This window comes from Oncorhynchus kisutch, linkage group LG26 (assembly GCF_002021735.2).
Source record: "Oncorhynchus kisutch isolate 150728-3 linkage group LG26, Okis_V2, whole genome shotgun sequence".
Taxonomy (NCBI): domain Eukaryota; kingdom Metazoa; phylum Chordata; class Actinopteri; order Salmoniformes; family Salmonidae; genus Oncorhynchus; species Oncorhynchus kisutch.
This window is the reverse complement of record NC_034199.2, coordinates 34199845-34227649: the sequence shown is the minus strand read 5'-3', so window position 1 is coordinate 34227649 and position 27805 is coordinate 34199845. Positions and strand designations below refer to the sequence as shown.

The 27805-nt window shown below is 42.5% G+C and overlaps 1 protein-coding gene across 1 annotated transcript; it reads left to right on the top strand.

Annotated features, from left to right (window-relative positions):
- On the top strand, window positions 1–27610 carry bard1 (BRCA1 associated RING domain 1). Its single transcript, XM_020462219.2, has 11 exons — window positions 1–345; window positions 502–558; window positions 685–839; window positions 2280–3385; window positions 4212–4292; window positions 5219–5394; window positions 16094–16220; window positions 16445–16577; window positions 17385–17477; window positions 24148–24245; window positions 26598–27610. Exons 1-11 carry the CDS (start codon window positions 257–259, stop codon window positions 26952–26954), a joined length of 2472 nt encoding a protein of 823 aa, XP_020317808.1. The 5' UTR covers window positions 1–256; the 3' UTR covers window positions 26955–27610.
- The last annotated feature ends 195 nt before the right edge of the window (window positions 27611–27805 follow it).

The following is a 27805-nucleotide window of genomic DNA, read 5'->3' as shown; positions in this document are numbered from 1 at the left end:
TCAACCGGTCCAGTTGGTGGCAGCAATACACCCTTCTCGGTTGTGAAATCCAAAGAAGAAGAAAAAGAGGGCGGGAGGGAGGTATACGCAGTTACATCACGGGCAGGCCCTTGTCCCTGACGCTTTGGCGGGAGAAGCGAAAAAAACTAAGAAGTGAAGCTACCGCAGTCAAACTCAGCTTTAGCGTCATTTGAAGATATCAAACGTGTACGAATATAATTTCGAAATAGTGGAAAACGTAGCTACATTTCGTTAAATGGATCCTGATCTTTGCACGGACGAAGGCTGGACGAAAACGAAGGAGGCTGTCGCGCATTTTCGAAAACTTTTGTTGTGCTCAAAATGGTAAACACGCTACATTTAACTTGAATGATTTATTATGAAACTGGGCATGCTTGGCTGCTTGTTGCTAACTAGTTGAGGTCATTTATAATAATAGCGAGATCTAACTTCCATGATTATCATGTCGTGTCATGTCTTTGATATACTTTGTCATTCCAGTTCAAAACTGATGAACGAACCTGTGTGCCTCGGGGTTTGTGAACATATGCTTTGCAGGTGAGTGGATGCTGTCCCTCTTGGAATGGCTAACTTGGTAGAAGCAGATTGTTGTACTTTACTTGGCTTGTTATTTTACTATCCTGAGGTAATCAATGACTTGTGATTCTTTGTACTAACTACTAGGTCGTGTGCTGGTCCTCAGGCTGGAGAGGGATGTGTGGTGTGTCACAGTCCTGCCTGGGTGAAAGACATTCGGATCAACAGACAACTCAGCAATATCACAGAACTCTATGGCAACCTAGACTCACTGCTCAATCCCACTGGCTCCGATTATTCTGGTATGTTATTATTAGAAAATAAAAACAACTATTGTCCATTGGTTAGAATGGAAATGTTTCTACTGCTTTTCCCAACACCCCCAGATTATTATATTATAACGACTGTGCCTGTCACTCACCATGATAATTAATGATAAACACCGCTAGTGTTTGCTGGCCGAGAGTACTTATAACCCCTGAACAGTGCAGGCTGTAATTTGTGAAAGAGTGCTGACCAATTTCATAGGATGGAATCGGGTGAAAATGTTGGCAGTCATACGTCTATAGCAGGTGGTTCTTAAAACACAGCAGACTAACGCTAGATCCACATTCAGTGTGATGTGCACAAGCCTTAAGATAAAGGAATTACAGACATCACTGAACTCTTCCACAACCTAGATTCACTGTTTATTCCCCCGAACGTCTGTGACTGTTCACTCAACATGATAGTTATGACTATGCTTTCACTTTGTTTCCCCTGTAGGTAGGTACAACTTGTAGGATATTAATGATAGTATTCCTTGAAGAAGACGAGTAGGCGGCATGTAGCCTAGTGGTTAGAGCGTTGGACTTGTAACCAAAAGGTTGCAAGATCGAATCCCCAGGTAAATATCTGTTGTTCTGCCCCTGAACCAGGCAGTTAACCCACTGTTCCTAGGCTGCCATTGAATTTGTTCTTAATTGACTTGGCTAGTTCAATAAAAGTTAAATAAATAGGCGGCCAGTGTGGTGCAATACACTTTAGTAAACTATTAACAAAATATACCGTATTTACAAAATAATACATACAGGAGCAGTCAGGATGCACAACTGCAACGGGTTGTTCACCCTGATGTACAATTCTGACTGCTCCCATATGTATTCCTTTGTAAATATATTCAATTTTATTACCTGCCATTTAGGGGCCTACCTTTCCACTGCCCTCATCTCACCTGTGATATTATTCCTTAACAAAGGTAGGCCTGTATCCCTTAGCATTTAGCACAAATGGAAGTATTACCATGTATTCCCTCTTTTTTTCCTCCCTCCCATCATAATCCCTGTTAATGACAGTAATGATGCAATGCCATTATGTATGGTGGTGTTTAGCTTCTATACTTGAGCTCTAACAAACGGGTGATGTTCATGTTGCCTCAGTGGTAGAGGAACACTGACTGGCAGCTACATGCCCCTCTGGGTCACCAAATTAGATACTAGCTAGCTTGCTAGGCAGAACAGGCTGGATGTGTGACAAGCAAGGTTGCGTGAATGAATGCAGCGCAGACAACCAAACACAACCACGGGTGAATCTAGTGGAATACAAATTGTGCCATGACAAGGAAAGAAAAAATTATAGTGCTACCTTACCGCTTGCTTTCACATATGCCATTATAGACTCTGTCCTTAGCTTAGGTGAGACGTTTTGATGTGTGGTTTCAGTTTGTCCTACCAGTATTTTTCTCTTTACTGTACTATTTTCAGATGCCCTTCCCATTACACCACCAGCACAGTCAGATAAATCTGTCTTAAAGCACAAGAAGAACTTCAAGATCTGGTTTAGTCCCCGCAGCCGCAAGGTGCGCTGCCGGGTAGAGAAGCCTGCGGCGGTGCCTCTCCCGGAGGTTGGGAGTGGGACTGTGAAAGCTGCTCCAAGACATCCTGAGACACTACCTGAGTCTAAAGGCAAAGACCTGTCTGTCTTCAACTTCAACTCCTCCTCCCAAGACTCTGGCTCCTCCTCTCCTCAAAGGGCGACTAACTATGAAAAGAAGAAGGCGACTAAGAAGACGAGAAATGGTGGTGGTGTCAGGAAGCCTGCAGCTGGGGGTGGGCAGAAACCAACCAAGCATGAAGAAACCAAGCAGAATGTCAAGACACAGAGGCTGGAGGCAATCAACCAGCAGTGGGGCTTTGGCGGAGCGAGAGAAGGAGATGTCGGAGAGGAAGAAGAGCAGGTCACTGCAGAGGAAAGAGAGCACAGGTCTAGTAAAAGAGTTTCCTTCCAAAGTCCAGCCACCTTGCCTGTCACTGCGGAGCCTCAGAAGGAGGATCTCTCTCAGGGGAACACCATAATCCTCAGCCCCAGCAGAAGCATCCTGAAGGTGGTTCAGCCAGGAGAGAACGTCCCACTCTCTGAGGACCAGGACGGTCCAAGCCCACACACCACCCCTTCTCAGCTGGATAAGATATCTGCAAAGCAGCACTCCAAACCAAATGAAGAAATGACTAAAAAGCCTGACCTGCCCTCCCCTCCTAAGCGCACTCCCAAAAGATTCTGTGTGGAAGATAAAAACATCTCACAGTGTACCCCAAAGAAACCCAAGGCATCTCCTGGCCAGGGTAGACGTCCGGCAGTGGACAGGGTTGCACTCCCAGCCATGCATACCTCGCCCTCCCCCGCTGCCTGCCCCAGACAGGGTCGAACCAGCACCAGGATATCCAGAGAAGGAGAGCAGCAGTGGGGCAGTAGTCCGTGTTCCCCCGCCCCCCTGGGGAAGAGATCCCCGGGCAGACTTTCACAGAACAGCCCAGCGGTAGTGAAGAGAAACCACAAGGGGGAGACACCCCTACACCTGGCAGCAATAAAGGTGAGCTAAACATGACTTGGGTCACAGGCTCAGGGTCAGTTGTTAGAGACATGTCAAATTGTAGCAGCTGATCCCAGACCTGCTGCTATTATCAATCATTCACAGCGTTGGGACATTGATTACCTCGGGAGGATCCATGCAGGGATTACAGCAGTGTTTACAGGGCTTATGTTAAGCTCCCTGCTATTCTCCCAGGGCTGGGAAGGGAATGCTTGTCTGATCAGTAAAGAGTAGTGCTATGGGCCATGAGAGAACCACACCGCACAACCAGGTAGATTTAGAAATTCCGATTTAAGCTAGATAAACAACAAGGCACCCAGAAAACCTTAAACTACAATAGTAACATAACCTTAAACTACAATAGTAACATAACCTGGGGAGACTATTGTAGTTTAAGGTTATGTTACTATCTCTTTGATTGTATTACTGTCTGCTTCCCAAATGGCACCCTATACCTATGTAAAGGTACTGCACTATATAGGGCTTAGGTTGCCATTTGTGACACACGCTGGTTGTGTGAAGTGCATCTTCTCATGTCTCTAGTAACTGACTCTGTACCTGTGAACCTGATTGATGATCACTGCAGGCCCCATGATGCCTGTGTAGGATCAGATGCTGTGTTTGGAGTACATGTTGACATGTCTCTAACACCTGACCCTAGACATGTGGCCTGATGCATCTTTGTGAACCTCACAGAGTAATTGATTGATCATAGCAGCTGGTCAAGATGATTTTGGATCAGCCAATGTGTTTGAATGGCATGTTCATATCTTTCACAACTGACCCTAAACCTGTGGCCTGTCTCCTCTCTCTGTCACCCCTGCAGGGTGATGTGGAGACAGTGAAGGAGCTCCTAGACCAAGGGGCTGACCCCAACCTGAAAGACAATGCTGGATGGACACCGCTGGTGAGTGAAGCCTTGTCTCCTCAGTCTCTCCTTGTCTAGACAGCAAATACATCCAATCATATACATCAAGGGACAGATAGGATTACAGGTCAGGGGTGTCAAACTCATTTTGTCCCGGGGGCTGCATTCAGTCCGGAAGGACTCATTGAAAACTGGTTGTATTTCCTTGCCGTAAAAATTTGATTTCGAAATTTCCGATGCTCCCTGACTATCTAGCTTTCATTTCAGTGATTTTTAGCGGGCTTGACACACTTTATGAATGTAGGTCCATTGTCATTTCTACACCGTTTTAATTTGGTTTTAGTCATTTTAAAGTATATTGTGTTCGTTCCTCCCCAACACCTTTTGTACAAATTTTTACTCAAACTACCCTCGGCCGGATTAGACCCCTTCATACGGGCTTCATGTTTGACAAACCTGATTTACATGTTTGTATAGCATGCCAGTCTAACTTTGCCCTGCCCGATAGAAGCGCTGTTATACTTATGCATACAGTATTACAAATCTATGACTTTTGGCATTTTTAAAGGGATACTTAGAAATTTCTGCAAATTGCCCAATTATCTACTTTTCTAGAGTCCAATCAACTTGTGGAAACCATTTTTGTTTTTCTGTGTTCAATTTGAAGGAAGTTAGAGGTAGTTTCGTGAGCCAATGCTAACTAGCGTTAGCATAATGATGAAGTCTATGGGTATCTTATTGCGCTAGTGCTAGTTAACAACTTCCTTCAAACTGCATGCAGAGACACAGAATTGGTATCCACGAGTTCCACTGACTCAAAATTCCGAAGTATCCCTTTAACAGCCTCATTGAATATTCAATGTCATCAGTGCTAGTATGTATTACATGGTAATAGAAGGCCGTATGCAAGAGGAAGGATGCAGTTACTGTATAATGTATGTAATAACGGTGCTCCTGTGTTACAGCACGAGGCATGTAACCTGGGCCACCTGGGTGTAGTGGAGGTGTTGGTGGAGAGGGGAGGCGTGCTGTTGAACACACCAGGCTACAAGAACGATTCTCCTCTACACGACGCTGTCAGGAACGGACATACTGGCATTGCCATGCTACTGCTGCAGCACGGGGCTTCACAGAGCGTCTTGTGAGTATGATTGAATTTATGTATTATTTTTTTAGCCACTCTTGTGGCCCATCCCACATGGCATTATACACATTAATATGGTAGAGCATATTGTGAGTATGGAAGAATGCACACTGATATCTGCAGCGAAACCCTTAGTCACATACAGTGGGGCAAAAAAGTATTTAGTCAGCCACCAATTGTGCATGTTCTCCCACTTAAAAAGATGAGAGAGGCCTGTAATTTTCATCATAGGTACACTTCAACTATGACGGACAAAATGAAGAAAAAAATTCCAGAAAATCACATTGTAGGATTTTTTATTAATTTATTTGCAAATTATGGTGGAAAATTAGTATTTGGTCAAAAACAAAAGTTTATCTCAATACTTTGTTATATACCCTTTGTTGGCAATGACAGAGGTCAAATGTTTTCTGTAAGTCTTCACACACTGTTGCTGGTATTTTGGCCCATTCCTCCATGCAGATCTCCTCTAGAGCAGTGATGTTTTGGGGCTGTTGCTGGGCAACACAGACTTTCAACTCCCTCCAAAGATTTTCTATGGGGTTGAGATCTGGAGGCTGGCTAGGCCACTCCAGGACCTTGAAATGCTTCTTACGAAGCCACTCCTTCGTTGCCCGGGCGGTGTGTTTGGGATCATTGTCATGCTGAAAGACCTAGCCACGTTTCATCTTCAATGCCCTTGCTGATGGAAGGAGGTTTTCACTCAAAATCTCACGATACATGGCCCCATTCATTCTTTCCTTTACACGGATCAGTCGTCCTGGTCCCTTTGCAGAAAAACAGCCCCAAAGCATGATGTTTCCACCCCCATGCTTCACAGTAGGTATGGTGTTCTTTGGATGCAACTCAGCATTCTTTGTCCTCCAAACACGACGAGTTGAGTTTTTACCAAAAAGTTATATTTTGGTTTCATCTGACCATATGACAAATGCTCTCTAGCATACTTCAGACTGGCCTGGACATGTACTGGCTAAAGCAGGGGGACACGTCTGGCACTACAGGATTTGAGTCCCTGGCGGCGTAGTGCGTTACTGATGGTAGGCTTTGTTACTTTGGTCCCAGCTCTCTGCAGGTCATTCACTAGGTCCCCCCGTGTGGTTCTGGGATTTTTGCTCACCGTTCTTGTGATCATTTTGACCCCACAGGGGTGACATCTTGCGTGGAGCCCCAGATCGAGGGAGATTATCAGTGGTCTTGTATGTCTTCCATTTCCTAATAATTGCTCCCACAGTTGATTTCTTCAAACCAAGCTGCTTACCTACTGCAGATTCAGTCTTCCCAGCCTGGTGCAGGTCTACAATTTTGTTTCTGGTGTCCTTTGACAGCTCTTTGGTCTTGGCCATAGTGGAGTTTGGAGTGTGACTGTTTGAGGTTGTGGACAGGCGTCTTTCAAACAGATAAGTTCAAACAGGTGCCATTAATACAGGTAACGAGTGGAGGACAGATGAGCCTCTTAAAGAAGTTACAGGTCTGTGAGAGACAGAAATCTTGCTTGTTTGTAGGTGACCAAATACTTATTTTCCACCATAATTTGCAAATAAATTCATAAAAAATCCTACAATGTGATTTTCTGGATTTTTTTTTCTCATTTTGTCTGTCATAGTTGTGGGAGAACTTGCACAATTGGTGGCTGACTAAATAGTTTTTTGCCCCAATGTATGTGACTGGTTACAGGATCTGAGGCATTTGTCTCCTCAGATGCCATTGCCCCAACTGTAGACCAGGTGTTTTTAGAGCTGCATTCTGTTTTTGTTACCTTACAAAAATGTTTAGTTTCAAACTTATACTTAATGTCAGGAACACTAAATATATGTTCTCTAAAATAGAGATGGTCTACATATTTATGAATCGATTGATATTCCCAAAGATGAGTTTCCCGCCTATAAAGATCTGGGCTTTTTGATTGTCGATGAAAAAAACATGCTGGTGAGCTATAGTACAATAATCGGTCGACCTCTAGTCTTAACATCAGACAGGATGGCATTGTCTCCTTCAATCCTTGCAATGGCTACTGCTATAGGTTTCAGGAGTTTCAGTCTGCTTACCACTCTCCCAAAATACATCATCCAGGAGGATCCTCTTGATGGGGCAGACTGTGATATGGCCATTTCTTAGTGAGACTCCTTCCCCTCCAGGAGACTGTCAAACATATTGACAACACCACCCCAACGGGTGTTGCTGGGCAGCTTCAATGTGGTGCTCTTATTTTTCTCACTTTGCTTGGTGAGGTAGTGCTATAAATTGATGACCCTTCACATACTTAATAATTTCCTTGGCTCTCTTGTAGAGTGTATCCATTGTTTTCAGTGGCATGCTGTCCTTGAGGAGCAGATTCAATGCATGAGCAACACAGCCAATGGGTGTGATGTGAGGGTAGGACTCCTCCACTTTAGACCAAGCAGCCTTCATTTTTGCAGCATTGTCTGTCACCAGTGCAAATACCTTCTGTGGTCCAAGGTCATTGATGACTGCCTTCAGCTCATTTGCAATGTAGAGACCGGTGTGTCTGTTGTCCCTTGTGTCTGCTCTTGTAGAATACTGGTTGAGGGGTGGAGATGATGTAGTTAAATATTCCTTGCCCACGAACATTAGGCCACCCATCAGAGATCATTACAATACAGTCTGCTTTCTCTATGATTTGCTTCACCTTCACTTGAACTCTACATCCAGCAAATGAGTAGATAAAACATGTCTGGTTGGAGAGGTGTATGCTGGGCAAAGAACATTCAGAAATCTCTTCCAATACACATTGCCTGTGAGCATCAGAGGTGAACCATTTGCATACATTCATCAGCATTTCTCTGACCAAGTTCCTCCATTGAGTCAAAAAACCTTCTGATTCCAGAAGGACCATGAGCTGTTGCTATCGATAAGGTGTCCGATTCATCATTTTCACTTCGAATAGAAGTAGAGGGACTTTTGTCAGAGGCTGCTTGTTATGAGCGCTGAGGGAACTTTATGCTCTTGGCCAGATGATTCTGCATCTTTGTTGCATTCTTCACATATTATTTTGAACATTATTTGCAAATGTACACAGCTTTTCCTCCTACATTAGCTGCAGTGAAATCTTTCCAAACATCAGATAGTGCCCTTGGCATTTTCCTGTTAAGATTTTTTTAAATGAGTAAAACAAATACAATTCCATGAACAGATAAATAGTTAAGCAGTTAGATTAAACAACTCCTTTGTAAGATAAATGTTTTAAAATGAAACATGTATGGAAACAGGTGAATTAACACTCCTCAGTTAGCAGGCTCAAGCAAGCTAAAACCCACATGGTAGCAAAAACTATCAGAAATTGATAAAAGTTTGAAATGATTTAAACATACTTTGCTGTAGGCTACTATTTACTAGTTAAAAAAAAATATATCATGTCATATAAAATATATTCACCCCACCTGGTATTGTAATAAAAACTTACCAGAAAGCATGTACTCCTTGGCGCAGTCCATGTAGTAGTGTGGGCTCCATAGTATCTCATTAGTGTGCAAGTCCTGGAGAATCAGCTGTACATATGATGGAAGAATGCACTGTGCATGCAGAGGGTTGCAATTCCATTGTAATGGGGATAGTGTAGCCTAAATATGCCGTAATACCGAGAATTGCTTTATGTGTATCCTACAAAAAAAGGTTATCTGCTATAAGCTAAACTTTTTGATGAATTTAAGCAAAGTTCCCAAATTCCAGGGCTTAACTTCCCGACCCTTTGCAACCCTATTTACCAGTCACAAATTTCATGATCTGCGGTAGCGGACAGCCGGAGTCACAATTCTAGCTGGACAGCCGGACACTGATTGGTTGTATATTCTCCCTTCTATCTTCTCTCTCCTTCCATTTCTTTTTTCCCCCTCTGTCTTTTCTCTCTCACCTTCCCTTCTCTCTTCCCCACTGCTCAGCATGATGATGCGCTGTAGTGGGTGGCGCCCGGGGCCTTGGCGACGGAGGTTAGCAACAGCAGATTTACTCAAGTTTACCCTGCCTGCCTGCTAGTCGTCTGCAAGGCAAAAGAGACGATCTGTCATGATGCCACAAGACAAGTGCAACCCTTCCCCGTCACACACTATCATTGAATTTAGTCTACACACACACACAGGGATGATCACACGCTGCCTCAGTCTTGTATAACTCATCTTTTGGGGACAGACCCACAATTCAGTCCCACTCAAAATCCTGTTTTCCCTAACCATTGCCCTAACTCTATCATTAACCCCAAAACCAAATTCTACCCTAAATCCGTAGAAAAATAATTTGACCTTGTGGGGACTAACAAAATATCCCCAGTTAGTCCAATTTTTGTTAATTTACTTCTGGTCCCCACAAGTATAGTTAAACACAAAGACACACCCTGGTCCTCCAAGTCCGAAATCATTTCCCTGAAGGCTGTGCCGGAGTCAGACAGAGAGCCAGTGCCATCCCTAATGGATTGATTGGCACACAGAGCTACACGGTGAGAGAAAGAAAGAGGATTTCTCTGTGGCCATGTCCACTGAAATCATCCATCTCGATAGCCTCAACCCAGCTCTGCATCTGCAACAATGGACCAGCTGTCTTTTTTGTTTGTGGATTTAGACTACATGAGAAGTGTTTGTGTTTCAACTGAAAGTTTTATTTGTCACATGCAGTAGCACAGTGAAATGCATAAAGGTCTCATGCAGCCTTTAAAAAAAAATCTCAATATCAAATATTTTCTGTGTGACAATTAAGTACCTTACTGTCATAGTTTTCAATTAAAATCATCAAAAATTAACAAAAATAGCTTCTTAGCAAAGAGCAATTTCTCAAGCAAGAATTTTGTGAGTGGGGAGGGGAAAACAGAAAACTTGCTGTTATGGGCAGAGGTTTGGAAACTCTTATTGGTCTAACTAATTTACCACCTGGTGATGTCACCACTCAACACAACCCAACTCACAGGCAGTAATGTTAGGCAGTTATTTCAAACTGCTATTACACTAAAATGGTATTATCCTAATATTTCACCATTTCACAGTATTATTCCAACCTCATAGTGTAGACAGGCAGAGATGCATACAGTTGAATTGGGAAGTTTACATACACTTAGGTTGGAGTCATTAAAGCTTGTTTTACAACCACTCCACAAATTTATTGTTAACAAACTAGTTTTGGCAAGTCTGTTTAGACATCTACTTTGCATGACACAAGTAATTTTTCCAACAATTGTTTACAGACAGATAATTTCACTTATAATTCACTGCATCACAATTCTAGTGGGTCAGAAGTTACCATACACTAAGTTGACTGTGCCTTTAAACAGCTTGGAAAATTCCAGAAAATGATGTCATGGCGTTAGAAGCTTCTGATAGGCTAAATGAGATCATTTGAGTCAATTGGAGGTGTACTTGTGGATGTATTTCAAGGCCTTCCTTCAAACTCTGTGCCTCTGCTTGACATCATGGGGAAATCAGCCAAGACCTCAGGAAAAACAATTGTAGACCTCCACAGTCTGGTTCATCCTTGGGAGCAATTTCCAAACGCCTGAAGGTACCACGTTCATCTGTACAAAAAACAGTACGCAAGTATAAACACCATGGGACCACGCAGCCGTCATACCGCTCAGGAAGGAGATGCATTCTGTCTCCTCGAGATGAACGTACTTTGGTGTGAAAAGTGCAAATCATTTCCAGAACAACAGCAAAGGACCTTGTGAAGATGACCAAGGAAATAAGTCTTATATCGACATAACCTGAAAGGCCTCTCAGCAAGGAAGAAGCCACTGCTCCAAAACCGCCATAGAAAAGACAGACTACGGTTTGCAACTGCACATGGGGACAAAGATCGTACTTTTTGGAGAAATGTCCTCTGGTCTGATGAAACAAAAATAGAACTGTTTGGCCATAATGATCATTGTGTTTGGAGGAAAAATGGGGAGGCTTGGAAGCCAAAGAACAGCATCCCAACCATGAAGGACAGTGCTCTTCACAAAATAGATGGCTGCATGAGGAAGTAAAATTATGTGGATATATTGAAGCAACATCTCAAGACATCAGTTAGGTAGTTCAAGCTTGGTTGCAAATGGGTCTTCCAAATGGACAATGACCCCAAGCATCCTTACAAAGTTGTGGCAAAATGGCTTAAGGACAACAAAGTCAAGGTATTGGAGTGGCCATCACAAAGCCCTGACCTTAATCCTATAGAAAATTTGTGGGCAGAACTGAAAAAGTATGTGCGAGCAAGGAGGCCAACAAACCTGGCTCAGTTACACCAGCTCTGTCAGGAGGAATGGGCCAAACTTCACCCAACTTATTGTGGGAAGCTTGAGGAAGGCCACCAAAAATGTTTGCCCCAAGTTAAACAATTTAAAGGCAATGCTACCAAATACTAATTGAGTGTATGTAAACTTCTGACCCACTGGGATTTGGATGAAATAAATCATTCTCTACTATTATTCTGACATTTCACATTCTTAAAATAAAGTGGTGATCCTAACTAACTGGCATTTTTACTCGGATTAAATGTCAGGAGTTGTGAAACTGAGTTTTAAATGTATTTGGCTAAGGTGTATGTAAACTTCCCACTTCATACATACATGCATACATGCATGCAGTGACAAGAAAAAGTATTTGAACCCTTTGGAATATTTCTGTATAAATTGGTCATCAAATTTGATCTGATCTTCATCTAGGTCACAACAGCAGACAAACACATTCTGCTTAAACTAATAAAACACAAACAATTATGTTTTCATGTCTTTATTGAACACACCCTGTAAACATTCACAGTGCAGGGTGGAAAAAGTATGTGAGTCCTTGGATTTATAACTGGTTCACCCTCCTTTTGGCAACAATAACCTCAACCAAATGTTTTCTGTAGTTGCGAATCAGACCTGCACAACGGTCAGGTGGAGTTTTGTACCATTCCTCTTTTCAAAACTGTTTCAGTTCAGCAATAGTCTCTTGGTGTCTGGTGTGAACTGCTCTCTTGTGGTCATGCCACAGCATCTCAACCGGGTTGAGGTCAGGAATCTGACTGGGCCACTCCAGAAGGTCTATTTTCTTCTGTTGAAGCCATTCTGTTGATTTTCTTCTGTGTTTTGGGTCGTTGTCCTGTTGACCTTCAATTGGCGGACAGATAGCCCAACATTCTCCTGTAAAATGTCTTGATAAACTTGGGAAATAATTTTTCTGTTGACGATAACAAGCAGTCCAGGCCCTGAGGCAGCAAAGCAGCCCCAAACCATGATGCTCCCTCCACCATACTTTACAGTTGGGATGAGGTTTTGATGTTGGTGTGCTTTTTTTTCACACATAGTGTTGTTTGTTCCTTCCAAACAACTCAACTGTAGTTTTTTTAATATTTTGCTAGTTGCACTGTGTACGTATGTACATACATACATAAACTCAAAAAGAAATGTCCTCTCACTGTCAACTGCTTTTATTTTTTAGCAAATTTAACATTTGTATGAACATAACAAGATTCAACAACTGAGACATAAACTGAACAAGTTCCACAGACATGTGACTAACAGAAATTTAATAATGTGTCCCTGAACAAAGGATGGGTCAAAATTAAAAGTAACAGTCAGTATCTGGTGTGGCCACCAGCTGCATTAAGTACTGCGGTGCATCTCTTCCTCATGGACTGCACCAGATTTGCCAGTTCTTGCTGTGTGATGTTACCCCACTCTTCCACCAAGGCACCTGCAAGTTCCCAGACATTTCTGGGGGGAATGGCCCTAGCCCTCACCCGCCGATCCAACAGGTCCCAGACATGCTCAATGGGTTTGAGATCCGGGCTCTTTGCTGGCCATGGCAGAACAGACATTCCTGTCTTGCAGGAAATCATGCACAGAACGAGCAGTATGGCTGGTGGCATTGTCATGCTGGAGGGTCATGTAAGGATGAGCCTGCAGGAAGGGTACGACATGAGGGAGTAGGATGTCTTCCCTGTAACGCACAGCGTTGAGATTGCCTGCAGTGACAACAAACTCAGTCCGATGATGCTGTGATGGCCCCTCCACCTCCAAATCGATCCCTCTCCAGACTACAGGCCTCGGTGTAACGCTCATTCCTTCAACGAAAACCGCGACTCGTCAGTGAAGAGCACTTTTTGACAGTCCTGTCTGGTCCAGTGACTGTGGGTTTGTGCCCATAGACGATGTTGTTGCTGGTGTAATAGCCTTCCTCAGCCTATTGCGGACAGTCTGAGCACTGGCGGAGGGATTTTGCGTTCCTGGTGTAACTCTGGCAATTGTTGCCATCTTGTACCTGTCCCGCAGGTGTGGTGTTCGGATGTACCTGATCCTGTGCAGGTGTTGTTACACGTGGTCTGCCACTGCGAGGACAATCAGCTGTCCGTCCTGTCTCACAGTACGGACATTGCAATTTATTGCCCAGGCCACATCTGCAGTCCTCATGCCTCCTTGCAGCATGCCTAAGGCACGTTCACGCAGATGAGCAGGGATCCTGGGCATCTTTCTTTTGGTGTTTTTCAGAATCAGTGGAAAGGCCTCTTTATTGCCCTAAGTTTTCATAACTGTGACCTTAATTGCCTCTGTAAGCTGTTAGTGTCTTAACGACCGTTCCACAGGTACATGTTCATTAATTGTTTATGGTTCATTGAACAAGCATGGGAAACAGTGTTTAAACTCTTTGCAATGAAGATCTGTGAAGTTATTTGGATTTTTACGAATTATCTTTGAAAGACCGGCTCCTGAAAAAGGCATTTAAAAAATTTTCTTTATGAGTTTACATGCATACATTACCAGTGAAATGTTTGGGGACACCTTCTCATTCAAGAGTTTTTATTTTTACCTTTGTGGAATAATAGTGAAGACATCAAAACCATGAAATAACACATACAGAATCATATAGTAACCAAATAAGTGTTAAACAAATATATTTGAGGTTCTTTAAAGTAGCCACTCTTTGCCTTGACAGCTTTGCACACTCTTGGCATTCTCTCAACCATCTTCATGAGGAATGTTTTAACAACAGTCTTGAATGAGTACTCCCATATGCTGAGTACTTGTTGGCTGTTTTTCCTTCACTGCGCTCCAACTCCTCCCAAACCATCTCAATTGGGTTGAGGTCAGGTCATTTGATGGTCAAAAATCTCAAATTTGGACTCATCAGAACAAAGGACAGATTAAACAGACCGCTCGAAGCATTCAGCTTGTCAATTCTTCTTACAAAAATAAGTCATGATGAAGTCAATCTCTCTTCTACTTTGAGCCATGAGAGATTGACATGCATATCATTGTTAGCTTCCGGTATACTTTTAATGGCCAGCCGTGCTGCCCTGCTCTGAGCCAATTATAATTTTCCTAAATCCCTCTTTGTGGCACCTTACAACATGACTGAACAGTAGTCCAGGTGCGTCAACTAGGGCCTGTATGACCTGCCTTGTTGATAGCGTTAAGGCAGAGAAGCGGTTTATTATGGACAAACTTCTCCCAATCTTAGCTAATGTTGTATCAATATGTTTTGACCATGACAGTTTACAATCCAGGGATACTCCAAGAAGTTTAGTCACCTCAACTTGCTCAATTTCCACATTATTCATGACAAGATTTAGTTGAGGTTTAGGGTTTAGTGAATGGTTTGTCCCAAATTACAATGCTTTTAGTTTTTGATTGCATTCTGGGTTAAACTTGCAAGCCCTACACAGCAGGGCAGTATTCAATATAAAAAGGTATAACCAAAACAAAACACGAGAGATGTATATTTTTTTGGTGCAGAAAAATGTAAGAAACAAGAGAAACAAGGCACTCCCAGACAGACACAAGGTGTTTTTGGGCTTTCACAGCTGATCGCTTCGCTTTCCCAGCTGCACTGAGAACTGCACAGAGCCATGCATCGGGTGTTTCTGGTTCCTCTTCTGGATGTCATCGTCTTGGCTTGGATCCTCACACATCATATATGTATCATGATCAATAAAAGATGATCTCAATGGGGTATTTACCTACAGATATAACAACTGACAAAACATCTGGCCTATTCATTTATAGCAAGGTTTGTCGTATGTAGATGGAGGAAGTTTGAGAATTCATTTTTATAAAAAATAAAATGGACAACACTGTGCAACTACTGTACTCTGCATTCAGATCTGAATTGATAAATTCATGCATTTTCAGTGGTTACCCACACCCCTTAGATACACACACTACACCACCTACCCAAAGCAATTTTCCATGCTTTTCATATCCTTTCACTGGGAATGTGTGTGTGTGTGTGTTTTTGTACATGTTCGCGTCTGCAGTATTTGTGTGTCTATCAGTGTGTGTGTGTGGGGGGGGTGTTATGAATCCAATTGAAATATTTTATGGACCAGTGGACCTATTAATTGTCCCCCAGGTGTTATCTTTGCTGACGCCTAATCTTTATGCACCAACCTGTTCTGCTTCTCCTCCCTCTTCCCCTCCTTTTTCTCATCCCTTCCTTCCCCTCCTCCAGGAATGTGCTGTTTCACTTTGTCTTCTGTGTCTCAGTGTCTCGCGCTGCATTGCTGTTCACTGGATCCTCATAGCCCTATGTCAATCCATGCACTAATATATTGTATCATATTGTCACCGATGAGTGACTTTGTTACCATCCATGTCTATATATCCCTAATCTTAGCACCCAGAATGATGCATTGCTGTCCGGCTGCTAGATGGTTCTAGTCTGTGTATACGGATACCCAGACAGTTTTGACATGGTTCTGGTTTGTGACGGAGACAGTCTGTATCTCTATCTAACAGGAATATGTTTGGCCTTCGCCCTGTGGACTATGCCGTGAGCCCAGAGATGCAGGCAATCCTTCTGGCAGCCTCTGAAGGACCCCACCCAGTCAACTCACCTCTCAGTCCTTCACCCAGCCTCAATAAGGTATGCCCATCAGCCCATCATTGTTCTCACACAAAAGCAATGTTACAATCAATCACCTTCTAGCTCTGCGTTAACTTATTCTAAATTATACGACTACGGAAAGAGCAGGAAGTTGTTTTATTTTATACCTTTTTTATTTATTATATACAGTAAGTTGCAAGAGGGCAACAACATATACAATCTGTCATTTAAAACCCATGGTGTGTGTCTATGTTCTGTTACAGGCCAGTGAAGGTGTGAGACTGGAGGAACAGGCAGTTGTACTGGGTAGTAAACTGTCCCAGTCCCAACAGACCCGGCTGGCCAAACTGGGACATCTCCTGGGAGGAAAGAGGGCAGACGCCTTCTCCTGCTCTGGTAACTTACCTGTCCACTCTAGCTTTGATTAAGAAATAGAAGACTCACATTTGTCGTATTGTGAAAGGGTTGCAATATCACTTATTACATACAAGTAGCTACCTTTTTGGAGCTTTGCTAATCTTAGTGATACAGAGTAACAGGGAAGGCAGTTTGTTAGTTCTTTGGTAATGGCAGTTGGAAAAGAGGATAGGGCTGGAAAGTAAGTGAAGTAATTTCTCATAAGGTGTTTGTGACTTCTGTTGTGATGAGCGTTAGACTACAGGGCTTTGGGTAGTAAAGACTTCAGTGTCTCATATTATTTAAAGTGAAGGCAGAGCAAAGCTCCACAGCATGTAAACCACAGAGTTTAGCCCCGAGATACAATTAAGGTCATTTTGCAGCCTGTCAACCACTTTTATGTGTATATATATATATATATATACATAAAAGGCGCATTGTCTAAGCCTGGTGTGAATGAGGCTGATTCCGGTGCCGGTGTTGCAATCACTCACAACAAAGACATTGCCATTATTTTATTCAAATAATATTTTGGAAAAGGCTATTCTATTAAAATTGTATTCAACTGTCTATTTATTTAGTAGGCCTAAATTGATATTACATTTTCATAACTAGGCCTAATTATCAGATTGTAACTGTTATAAACAGATACGAAACCAATTGAATGCACTGGCATGCATTTAATGTGTACTAACCCAACCCATGAAATGGCAGACATTAGTTGATATATGTGCTGTATCCATCACTACCCATGCACTAAAATAGATCTTTGAATGACATCCCATTTTTCTTCTCCCATTCCTCTAGTCACTCATGTGGTGGTACCAGACGGGCCGATGCCCACCACCCTGTCCACTCTCCTTGGCCTCCTGAACGGCTGCTGGGTCCTCAACTTTAGCTGTAAGAAACGTTCACCTCTGCCTCCTAGGCTGACAGTAGCCTGGCCTACAACTCTGCCTCTTACCATACCTTCAGCCTCTATGAACTTGTGTCTAAGTATCTTATTATTCTTATACAGGCTGCATCCCAAATGGCACTCTTTTCCCTCATACATTAACTTTGACCTTGGTTCTGTACTGCTTCTTTCAAATGTGTGTCTATCTATGGTTAATGTATTCTAATGAGAAATATAATTATACTGTGAAACTGTCCATATTTTGTGTAATATACTGTACATGGATACATTGGGCATTAATAATATATCATTTCAAACCCTTACATTTTTACATGATCGATGTCAGGCATTCAGAGTTATCCTCTACCCTCTGTTTCAAGTATGCTTTAAAGCAGTATGGATTTATACTCCTTAATAATCTAGATGGAGAAATATGCCTACTTTTTATTCATCTTCCCTTGCATTATCTGCTGTTTCCTTGCTTTTGGAAGAAATGCATTTGCTTTTGTACTTTGTCTTTTATCTTCTTTATTCTATGTCATGCAGTGTCCTGAGAGGCATGAAGCGTTTGTTCAACAGGATATTGTAGATATTACGTGTCGGGCATACAGGCAAATACAGTGGATTGAAATAGGGGGGTTTGAGAATTGTCAGTGGACCTAGATGTCAAAATTGGTAGAAATCAAAGAAAGAAACTCTCTTCTCTTGTGTTTGTTTCCTACAGAGGTGAATTTATAAGTGGAAACTTTACAATTTCCATGCAGTTTTATATCTATTCCTAGCGGCAACCATAAAATATACTAGATATTCACAGGCAGTCTACCTCAAAAAGGAAAAAGGTGACTGTCATCAAGGTGTCTGATGCCTTGGGGTATGTGTGTGTGTCTTGTCTTTTTAGGATTGAGAGAATTTTTATTATTCCCAACACCTCTCTCTCCTCCACGGAGGATGAACACTTGACACAGCCTGTCTACCCTCAACAACAAGTGTGCTACGCTCCATCCCTCTGTCTGTCCCTCTTTCCATGAACCCCTGTCTCTGGTGGTGGGGCTAACTAGCTGGCCCTATCTTCCAAAGCAGAGTGGAGTGGGAGCCTGGATTAACCCCGGTATCTCTTTCCCCCCCGCCAAGGCCTCGCAGGGTCTCTCGAAATGAAAGCTGCAATTAAGGGGGATTAGTAAATGTAATTATGCTTGATGACTGCTTTGGACACTGTTTGTGTGTGTCAGAGTGTTGTGTGACTGTGTAGTGTGGTCACATGGGAAGTGCCCTCATGAGAAAATACATTGTAGCTGCCACTGCTGCGGTTAGGCAGTGATCAACATGGCACTGTTGTATTGATAGCATATATCATCATGCCAAGCACAATGGCATCATGAGACATTCAAATGGAAAACACTTGGTTACCTTGCAGATTGTCATTAAGCTTTAGGCCATGTTATTTGCATGTAGTAACTAATGTCCATAAATTACCCCAACTAACAGAAAAGTGTAATGCAACCCTCCATCACCTTGAAAGCCTTATTTTACTGGAGTAAGGGTTGTCTGAAATTGTATTTGATATAGTGCGATATGTAGGGGATAGAGTGCCATTTCGGATGCAGCCAATGGAAAAGTTTAAAGCAACCCTCACTCCCATCCCCTTGAAATGCTTCTTATTTTAGCCATGACTGCTGTTCATCTGTAATCCGAACCTCTCTCGGCACGAAGAGGTCTCCCAGTGGTGAGCAACACAACAACCCAAATATTGTTTTTGTTTTTACAATCGATAATGTAATAATGGAGCATTTACCTAGTCCCAGACAGTACTATTAAGGTTCTGTTGTCTGGTACCGTTGGAGAAAACCTTCCTCTTGTCTGTGGCATCACAGGGAGGGCACCACATGGAGGGGGAAAACGTCTGCTTCCCAAATGGCACCCTCTAACCTACTGCATATAGTGCAGTATTTTTGCCCAGGATCCTACAGTCAAAATAAGTGCACTATGTAGGGAATAGGATGCCATTTGGGATCAATCCTAGGGCCTTTTCATCTCTATGCAACTTCTCCTGTTTTTTAAAAACAATTGTGACATATTAAGAAATGAAAGATGGCGCTAGATTAGAGTGAAGTGAAGAGAGGATTAAGGTGGATGTGTGTATTGAACTCCTGCCACTGGGGGCCATATGTCGTCAGTGGTTAGAAGCACGACTAGACCAGATCCTGGTACTCAATTTATTCAAGTGCTATGTGGGAAAAATCACTGCTTTTTGTAAACGGTTCACTTCTTACACGTGGAGAGGAGGAGATACTACGCTAAAGCTTGCTGTATTTCATTCTGTGTTGCATCATTCGCCTATAGGGCAAGTGTGTTGAGGGCATTCTACTCTTCATCACACTTTAATTTTTCAAATGGTTTCTTCAAATCAAATTTTGAAGCTGTACTGACCACGCCTTTTGGATGGTAGTGGGGTGAATAGGCAGTGGTTGTTGTCCTTGATGCTCTTTTTGGCATTCCTATTACATCGGGTGCTGTAGGTATCCTGGAGGGTAGGTATTTTGCCCCGTTGATGCATTTTGCAGACCGCCCCACCCCCTGGAGAGCCCTGCGGTTGTGGGCGATGCAGTTGGCGTACCAGGCAGTGATACAGCCCGACAGGATGCTCTTGATTGTGCATCTGTAAAAGTTTGTGGGTTTTCGGTGACAAGCCAAATTTCTTCAGCCTCCTGAGGTTGAAGAGGCGCTGTTGTGCCGCCTTCTCCGCACTGTCTGTGTGGGTGGACCATTTTCAGTTTGTCTGTGATGCGTATGCCGAGGAACTTAATTTTCCACCTTCACTGCTGTCCCGTCGATGTGGATAGGGGGGGTGCTCCCTCTGCTGTTTCCACAATCATCTCCTTTGTTTTGTTGACGTTAATTGAGAGGTTGTTTTCCTAACACCACACTCCCAGAGCCCTCACCTCCTCCCTGTAGATTGTCTCGTCATTGTTGGTAATCAAGCCTACTACTGTTGTGTCGTCTGCAAACTTGATGATTGAGATGGAGGCGTGCTTGGCCACGCAGTCATAGGTGAACAGGGAGTACAGGAGGGGGCTGAGCACACACCCTTGTGGGGCCCCAGTGTCAAGGATCACCTAACTGGTGTTGTTTCCCACCTTCACCACCTGGGGGCGGCCCGCACAGCGCGGGCTTCAGACCCAGGGCCTCTAGCTTAATGATGGCTTGGAGGGTACTGTGGTGTTGAATGCTGAGCTATAGTCAATGAACAGCATTCTTACATATGTGTCCAGATGGGATAGGGCCGTGTGCAGTGTGATGGCCATTGCATCGTCTGTGGCTCTATTGGGGCGGTAAGCAAACTGAAGTGGGTCTAGGGTGGCAGGTAAGGCGGAGGTGATATGATCCTTGACTAGTCTCTAGGTGGCCATCTTGAAATATGTGGGGACAGCAGATTGGTATAGGGATTCATTGAATATGTCCTTAAACACACCAGCCAGCTGGTCTGCACATGCTCTGAGGACGTGGCTAGGGATTCCGTCTGGGTCGGCAGCAGGGGCACTGTGTTATCCTCAAAGCCGGCAAAGAACATGTTCCTTTCCGGAAGCAAGACGTCGGTGTCCGCGACGTGGATGGTTTTCCTTTTGTAGTCCGTGATTGTCTGTAGTCTGTGCCACATACGTCTCATGTCTGAGCCGTTGAATTGCAACTCCACTTTGTCTCTATACTGACGTTTTGCCTGTTTGATTGCCTTGCGGAGGGAATGACTACTGTGTTCTGCCATGTTCCTAGTCACCTTTCCATGGTTAAATGCGGGTACATAGGACATGTTCATGGTTATATACTGTAGCTATGATCTGTAAGTGTATGGTAGGGATTTGACAAATGGAAATCAGTTTTCCATTAAAACGATAAGCATTTCATAAAATTCCATATGAATTCACAATGCAGCTGTGCTGCTGCCAGCAACAGTTTGGGTCTCAGTGCGTCCCTTTCAGATGGTTAAGCATTGCACCTATACTACCATTACTTTACCTCAATTCTACCCCGCAAAGTTTGCATTTCCTTCTGAAAGTATTGCCACACAGGACTTTGCTGCTTTCGCTTGCCTTTCTCTGCCATTTTTCCAACTCTTAATGACGATGATGTAGTGGTGTACCGTCTACTCCCATTTCTGAGTGTCAAGATTTGATTCAGTATTGTTGGACCGGAGGAGACTGATTAGTTGCCGTACTTTCGAGAACACAAAAACTCAAATTTTTCATAGCGAACTAGCAAGGGGCAGAGCGAGAGAGGAGGGGCACAGTATAGGCAGGTTGGCCACCTGGCAGATAGTCCGAATGGTGCACTAGGATTATCTATCTGCAATGATTGGCTTACAATGTCTCGCAACTTCAGTAAAGCAGGGGCCGTGCCATCATCAATGAATAGGCTAGATTATTGAGATGAGCGAAATTCAACACTTGGCTCACACATGATTGGCACATGTGCACAGGTTCGCTTCACTCTATCTACAGCGTGGTAGCTAGGGCACCAGAGCCTTGCGCTTCAGAGCTCTTTCGTTTTTGTGGAAATTGACCCACTGCTGTTTACTTTCTGTGTATCTACTTCATATAACCAAGTCTACATTCAAATTACACATTTATTTTTCTAATTAGGCTATAACACAAATATTTTGTGATAACTACACTGATTAAAACGTTTTTGAGTTAGGGATTTTTCTTAACTTGAAGGATCCCAATTTTGTTTTTATATGTTCACAACCCTGGTGTGTGGTACTAACAGCCAATTTCTTGGGTTCATTTTAGAGGTCGACCGATTATGATTTTTCAACGCCGATACCGATTTATTGGAGGACCAAAAAAATGCCGATACCGATCTATTTATTTGTAATAATGACAATTACAACACTACTGAATGTGTTTAGGTACAGTCGTGCAACGATTGTGTTTTTTTCGCAAATGCGCTTTTGTTAAATCATCCCCCGTTTGGCGAAGTTGGCTGTCTTTGTTAGGAAGAAATAGTCTTCACACAGTTTGCAACGAGCCAGGCGGCCCAAACGGCTGCATATACCCTGACTCTGTTGCAAGAGAAGTGACATAATTTACCTAGTTAACCTCTCTAGGGTACATGAGACGGTTGCGTCCCACCTATTCAACAGCCAGTGAAACTGCAGGGCGCCAAATTCAAAACAACAGATATCCCATAATTAAAATTCCTCAAACATACATGTATTTTACACCATTTTAAAGATACACTTGTTGTAAATCCAGCCACAGTGTCCGATTTCAAAAAGGCTTTACGACGAAAGCAAACCAAACGATTATGTTAGGGGAGTGCCTATTCACAGAATAACACAGCCATTTTTCCAGCCAAAGTATAGATGTATAGATAAAATGAATCACTAACCTTTGATTATCTTCATGAGATGACACTCATAGGACTTCATGGTACACAATACATGTATGTTTTGTTCGGTAAAGTTCATATTTATATCCAAACATCTGAGTTTACATTGGCGCTTTATGTTCAGTAGTTCCAAAAAATCTGGTGATTTTACAGGAATACTCATAATAAACATTGCTAAAAGATACAAGATACTTCTCCTTAATGCAACCACTGTGTCAGATTTCGAAAAAGCAAACCATGCAATAATCTGAGTCGGCGCCCAGAGCCCAATCAAGACACAAATATATCCGCCATATTATGCAGTCAACAAAAGTCATAAATAGCATTTTTAATCTTCACTTTGCTGAATCTTCGTCGGAATGCACTCCCAGGACTCCCACTTCCACAGGACTCCCACTTCCTCGGTAATGTCCATTTATGTCCAAATAGTTACTTTTGTTAGCGCGTTTGGTTAACAAAGTCACGAAGCGCGTTCACTAAAAGCAGACGAAATGTCAAAAGGTTCCGTAACAGTCAGTAGAAACATGTCAAACAATATTTTGAATCAATCTTTAGGATGTTTTTTTCTCAGCTTTTTGCCTGCCATATGAGTTCTGTTATACTCAGACATCATTCAAACAGTTTTAGAAACTGCAGAGTGTTTTCTATCCAAATCTACTAATAATAATATGCATATTGTAGCTTTTATGGCTTTGTAGCAGGCCGTTTACTCTGGGCATGCTTTTCATCCGTATGTGAAAATACTGCACCATACCCCAAAGAAATTCATGTTAGCAGGCAATATTAACTAAATACGCAGATTTTAAAAATATATACTTATGTATTGATTTTAAGAAAGGCATTGATGTTTATGGTTAGGTACACGTGGGAGCAACGACAGTCCTTTTTCCGCGAATGCGCACCGCATCGATTATATGCAACGTGTACCTAACCATAAACTGTAAGGTTGCAAGATTGAATCCCCGAGCTGACAAGGAAAAAATCTATCGTTCTGCCCCTCAACAAGGCAGTTAACCCACCGTTCCTAGGCTGTCATTGAAAATAAGAATGTGTTCTTAACTGACTTGCCTTGTTAAATAAAGGTGTAAAAAAAAATACAGATTTCCGATTGTTATGAAATCTTGAAATCGGCCCTAAGTAATCGGCCATTCCGATTAATCGGTCGACCTCTAGTTCATTTGACTGCAGGGATCTCCTCATCTAGCTATAAAATAGGTTTTCAAGTTCTCTCCTCTTATCTAAACTTCTGCTGTCCCCTTCTTGTCCCTGTCTCTTTCTCTCCTCATACAGGGGTAGAGGCGTGCCTGCAGGCAGACAGCTGGATCTCCGAGAGTGACTATGAAGCAGGAGCAGGACCGCAACGCAGCCGCATTAACAGACACAGCCTGGTAGGTAACGCACACACACACACACACACACACACCCCTGCAAACAAGAAACAAAACAAAATGGAGGCAATGAACCGGCTTTCTCTAAAACTCTGGAGAGTACCAGTTTACAGCAGGAAACAATTGAGTGCATTGGTGCATTCAGTGGAGGGGCCTTCTGGCACCTGAATACACAGCCACTAAACTGATAAGAGTTTTGGTAAAAAAAATAAAAAAAGCTACAATGGAGTCTGACTCTTGGGTTGGAAAGCAACGTCATTACAATGCAATCCCAATGGAATAGAATGCAATGGAATGGAATAGAATGCAATAGAGGAATACAATACAGGAGTACAATGCAATAGGGCTGGGTGATCTATGGAATTAATTTGATTAATTCAAATAAATGTTTTTGCGTGATATTCCAAATACCAGAATTGTAGAATAGTTTTTGAGCGTTTATGTCCGCTTGTACTCATGTCTTTTTGGTCTTGTCTCATTCTCTCCTTCTGAGATGCTCCTGTCTCCGCCCTAACAATGGGAGTCGTTGTCCCAAAGGCAGCTGGTCAGCTGGTCGCCTGCCCACCTAAGGTTCAAAATAAGCAGATTTTGGCGGGAGTAAAACCTCTCGCTTCGCCACTTTCTCCTACACCCCCCCCCTACCACTCAAAACAACAAAGATGAGAGATCACTTTTTCTTCTCTGATAAATGTTTTCAACTGCGATTTGCATTTTGAGGTTTGGTCCAACAGAATTGGTCATATGGACACCGAAACACATGGAGACGTTATTTTACTGTGACACTGAAGTTAACCTTTGAACCATACCCTGTTTATGTTTGATCTTTTTGAGCAGACACTACTAAAACGGATGTACCAATGAACATTCATTCTGGAAAATGTAGGCTCAGTTTGTTGCGTGCGCATTACGGTACCATGTATCGCTAGCAGCATTTTAGTCAAATAAGGATTGTTATACTAGCTGTTTAGTCTCATCTCATTCTGAGAAATAAGGTAGGCCACTTGATTTCAACATCTGGCAAGCATGCTGATCAAACAGTTGGAGATGGACAGAAAGCTGTGTTCATAACAATTCAACTGTTCTGCCTTGTTAGCTGAATTCAGAGATTATGAAATTATACCTCATGCCAAGTTGGCTAAACTTGAAATATAAATATTAGCTGGCTACTCACTAGCACGTGGGCTTGTGCTTGAGCAATTGTTTGAGACCAGTTTTAATTTTCTATAATGCCTGCTACATTATTAGTGAATGTGCATTAAGAATGGTTCTGGTGATTAAATTTGTAACAAAAATGACATTTCTATAGACAGACCTGAAATCCAGATCAGTGATTATTGCAACAAAAAAAGCAGGTACAACTATTTTGATGAAATGATTAGTGGGTCTTATGGTTGTTGGAAGGTATGTATTCAGCCTCGGTATCATTACACAAGCTTTGAAATCAATAGATTATTGCTGACTGTTTTTAAAAAATGTGGTGTGTTTGAACTTTTTAATTGTGCAACAAAGCTTAAAATAAAACAAATCGAAATGTATATCATAAATCGCCCAGAAGTTTTGAAATAACCAAGGTATGAGTTTTAGTCCATATCACCCAACCCTGGTGGAGTATTTGGTATTTCATTAGGAGTGGAGTATTTGGTATTTCATTAGGAGTGGAGTATTTGGTATTTCATTAGGAGTGGAGTATTTGGTATTTCATTAGGAGTGGAGTATTTGGTATTTCATTAGGAGTGGAGTATTTGGTATTTCATTAGGAGTGGAGTATTTGGTATTTCATTAGGAGTGGAGTATTTGGTATTTCATTAGGAGTGGAGTATTTGGTATTTCATTAGGAGTGGAGTAGAGGCTGCGGTTATGTAAAAACTGAAATGTTGTGTCTGTGATGTAGCAGTGATTCAGCAGCATTTCAACTCATTAACTACAGAACAATCTCTGTTGTCTGGACACTTTGTCCAGACACTCGGCTATTCTTAGTGGGACTTGATTTTATCCCGAGGCACCTAGAGTGGTTAGCATCGTTTAGGATCAAGGAAGAAGATACATTCTCTGTTCTCTTTTTTTCTCCCTCTGTAGGTGCACGGCTTTGATGAATTTGTAAGGGCTTGTCTACCGTAATTTACAAAATCCATGAAACATCCTCACTTTTCCTTGTTAGAGGACAACAAATGATTTGTTTAGTTCTCCTTGCAGTCCACAGACAACGTGTTTTTGTCTTAACAAGCCTTATCTCATTTCTGTCCCCTCTTTCTTTTTGACTCTACTCTGTTTAACTATACTCTTTTTGACTACTGTATTTTACTTTATTTTATTCTACTCTTAAATACTCCACTCATCTCTACTCTACCCCAGCTGCCCCCGCTGTTGGACGGTTGTTTCTTCTACCTCATGGGCTCCTTCAGGAAGCCCCCCAGGGACGAGCTCCTCCAGCTGGTGAGAGAGGCAGGGGGCCAGATTCTTACCCGACAGCCCAAACCAGACAGTGATGTGACCCAGACCCTGTCTGCTGCAGCCTACCACGCCTCTCTGGGCTCAGACCAGACCCTGTGTACCCAGTACATCATCTATGATCCCCAGGGCTCTTACAGGCCACCCAGGGTGAGGTTAGGAAAGGTGTGGTCAGCTCCATCTACATGGGTTGTAAACTGTATATCGGCCTTCCAGCTACTGCCAGTGCCTGAGCTTGAATCAGACACACCTGGTGTGTAAACAGTGAGGTGAAACATTCGCAACATTTCTGATAGAAATGTAATAAATCGGGTTGTCATGATTACCTATTCTACATGACAGACAATCATATCTGTTCTACACAATATGTTTCTATGTAAATGTTCTGTAACATTGCACCCTCTTTAACAGGCCCATGGTCTTTCCGTCTCGCACCTGAATATCAAGGTCTAATCAGAACACAGACAGCTGTGGTTGTAAAACTATAACCTTGACATAATGGAGATTGTACAGCCACAGTCAGTCCCCAATCTCTGATGTCTCTGGATTTGGCCTTAAATATATCCACGACTTGTACCTGTAGCTCAAAGATAAGCTAGGGAAGTGTTTAATTTTATCCCCGCTCAATGACGATAGAAGATTATAAAAATGTTAGCACTATTTTGAATGAAGGAGTGAAAAATCTAACTGTTTTCTCCTACTGAGACTCTTTATAACGTCTGTGCTTTTGAGAATAACCTTTTCTTTGAAACTGAATTGTGACTGCCTCTTCATTTGTATGACTTAAAAAAGAAAAATTATGAAACACTGCCTTTTATTAATACCAACGTCACCTCCTGCTGCTGCACACAGTTTTCTGTTTGGGCTTTTGAGAACGAATGGTATTCTACAAAATAAACGTTGTTGCAGCAACACAATTACTGACTCATATGCATCTTAATTATATACACTGAGTGTCCAAAACATTAAGAACATCTGCTTTTTCCATGAGACTGACCAGGTGAATCCAGTTGAATGCTATGATCCCTTATTGATGTCACTTGTTAAATCCACTTCAATCAGTGTAGATGAAGGGAGGAGACAGACTAAAGTTTATTTTTTTTTCATGCTTT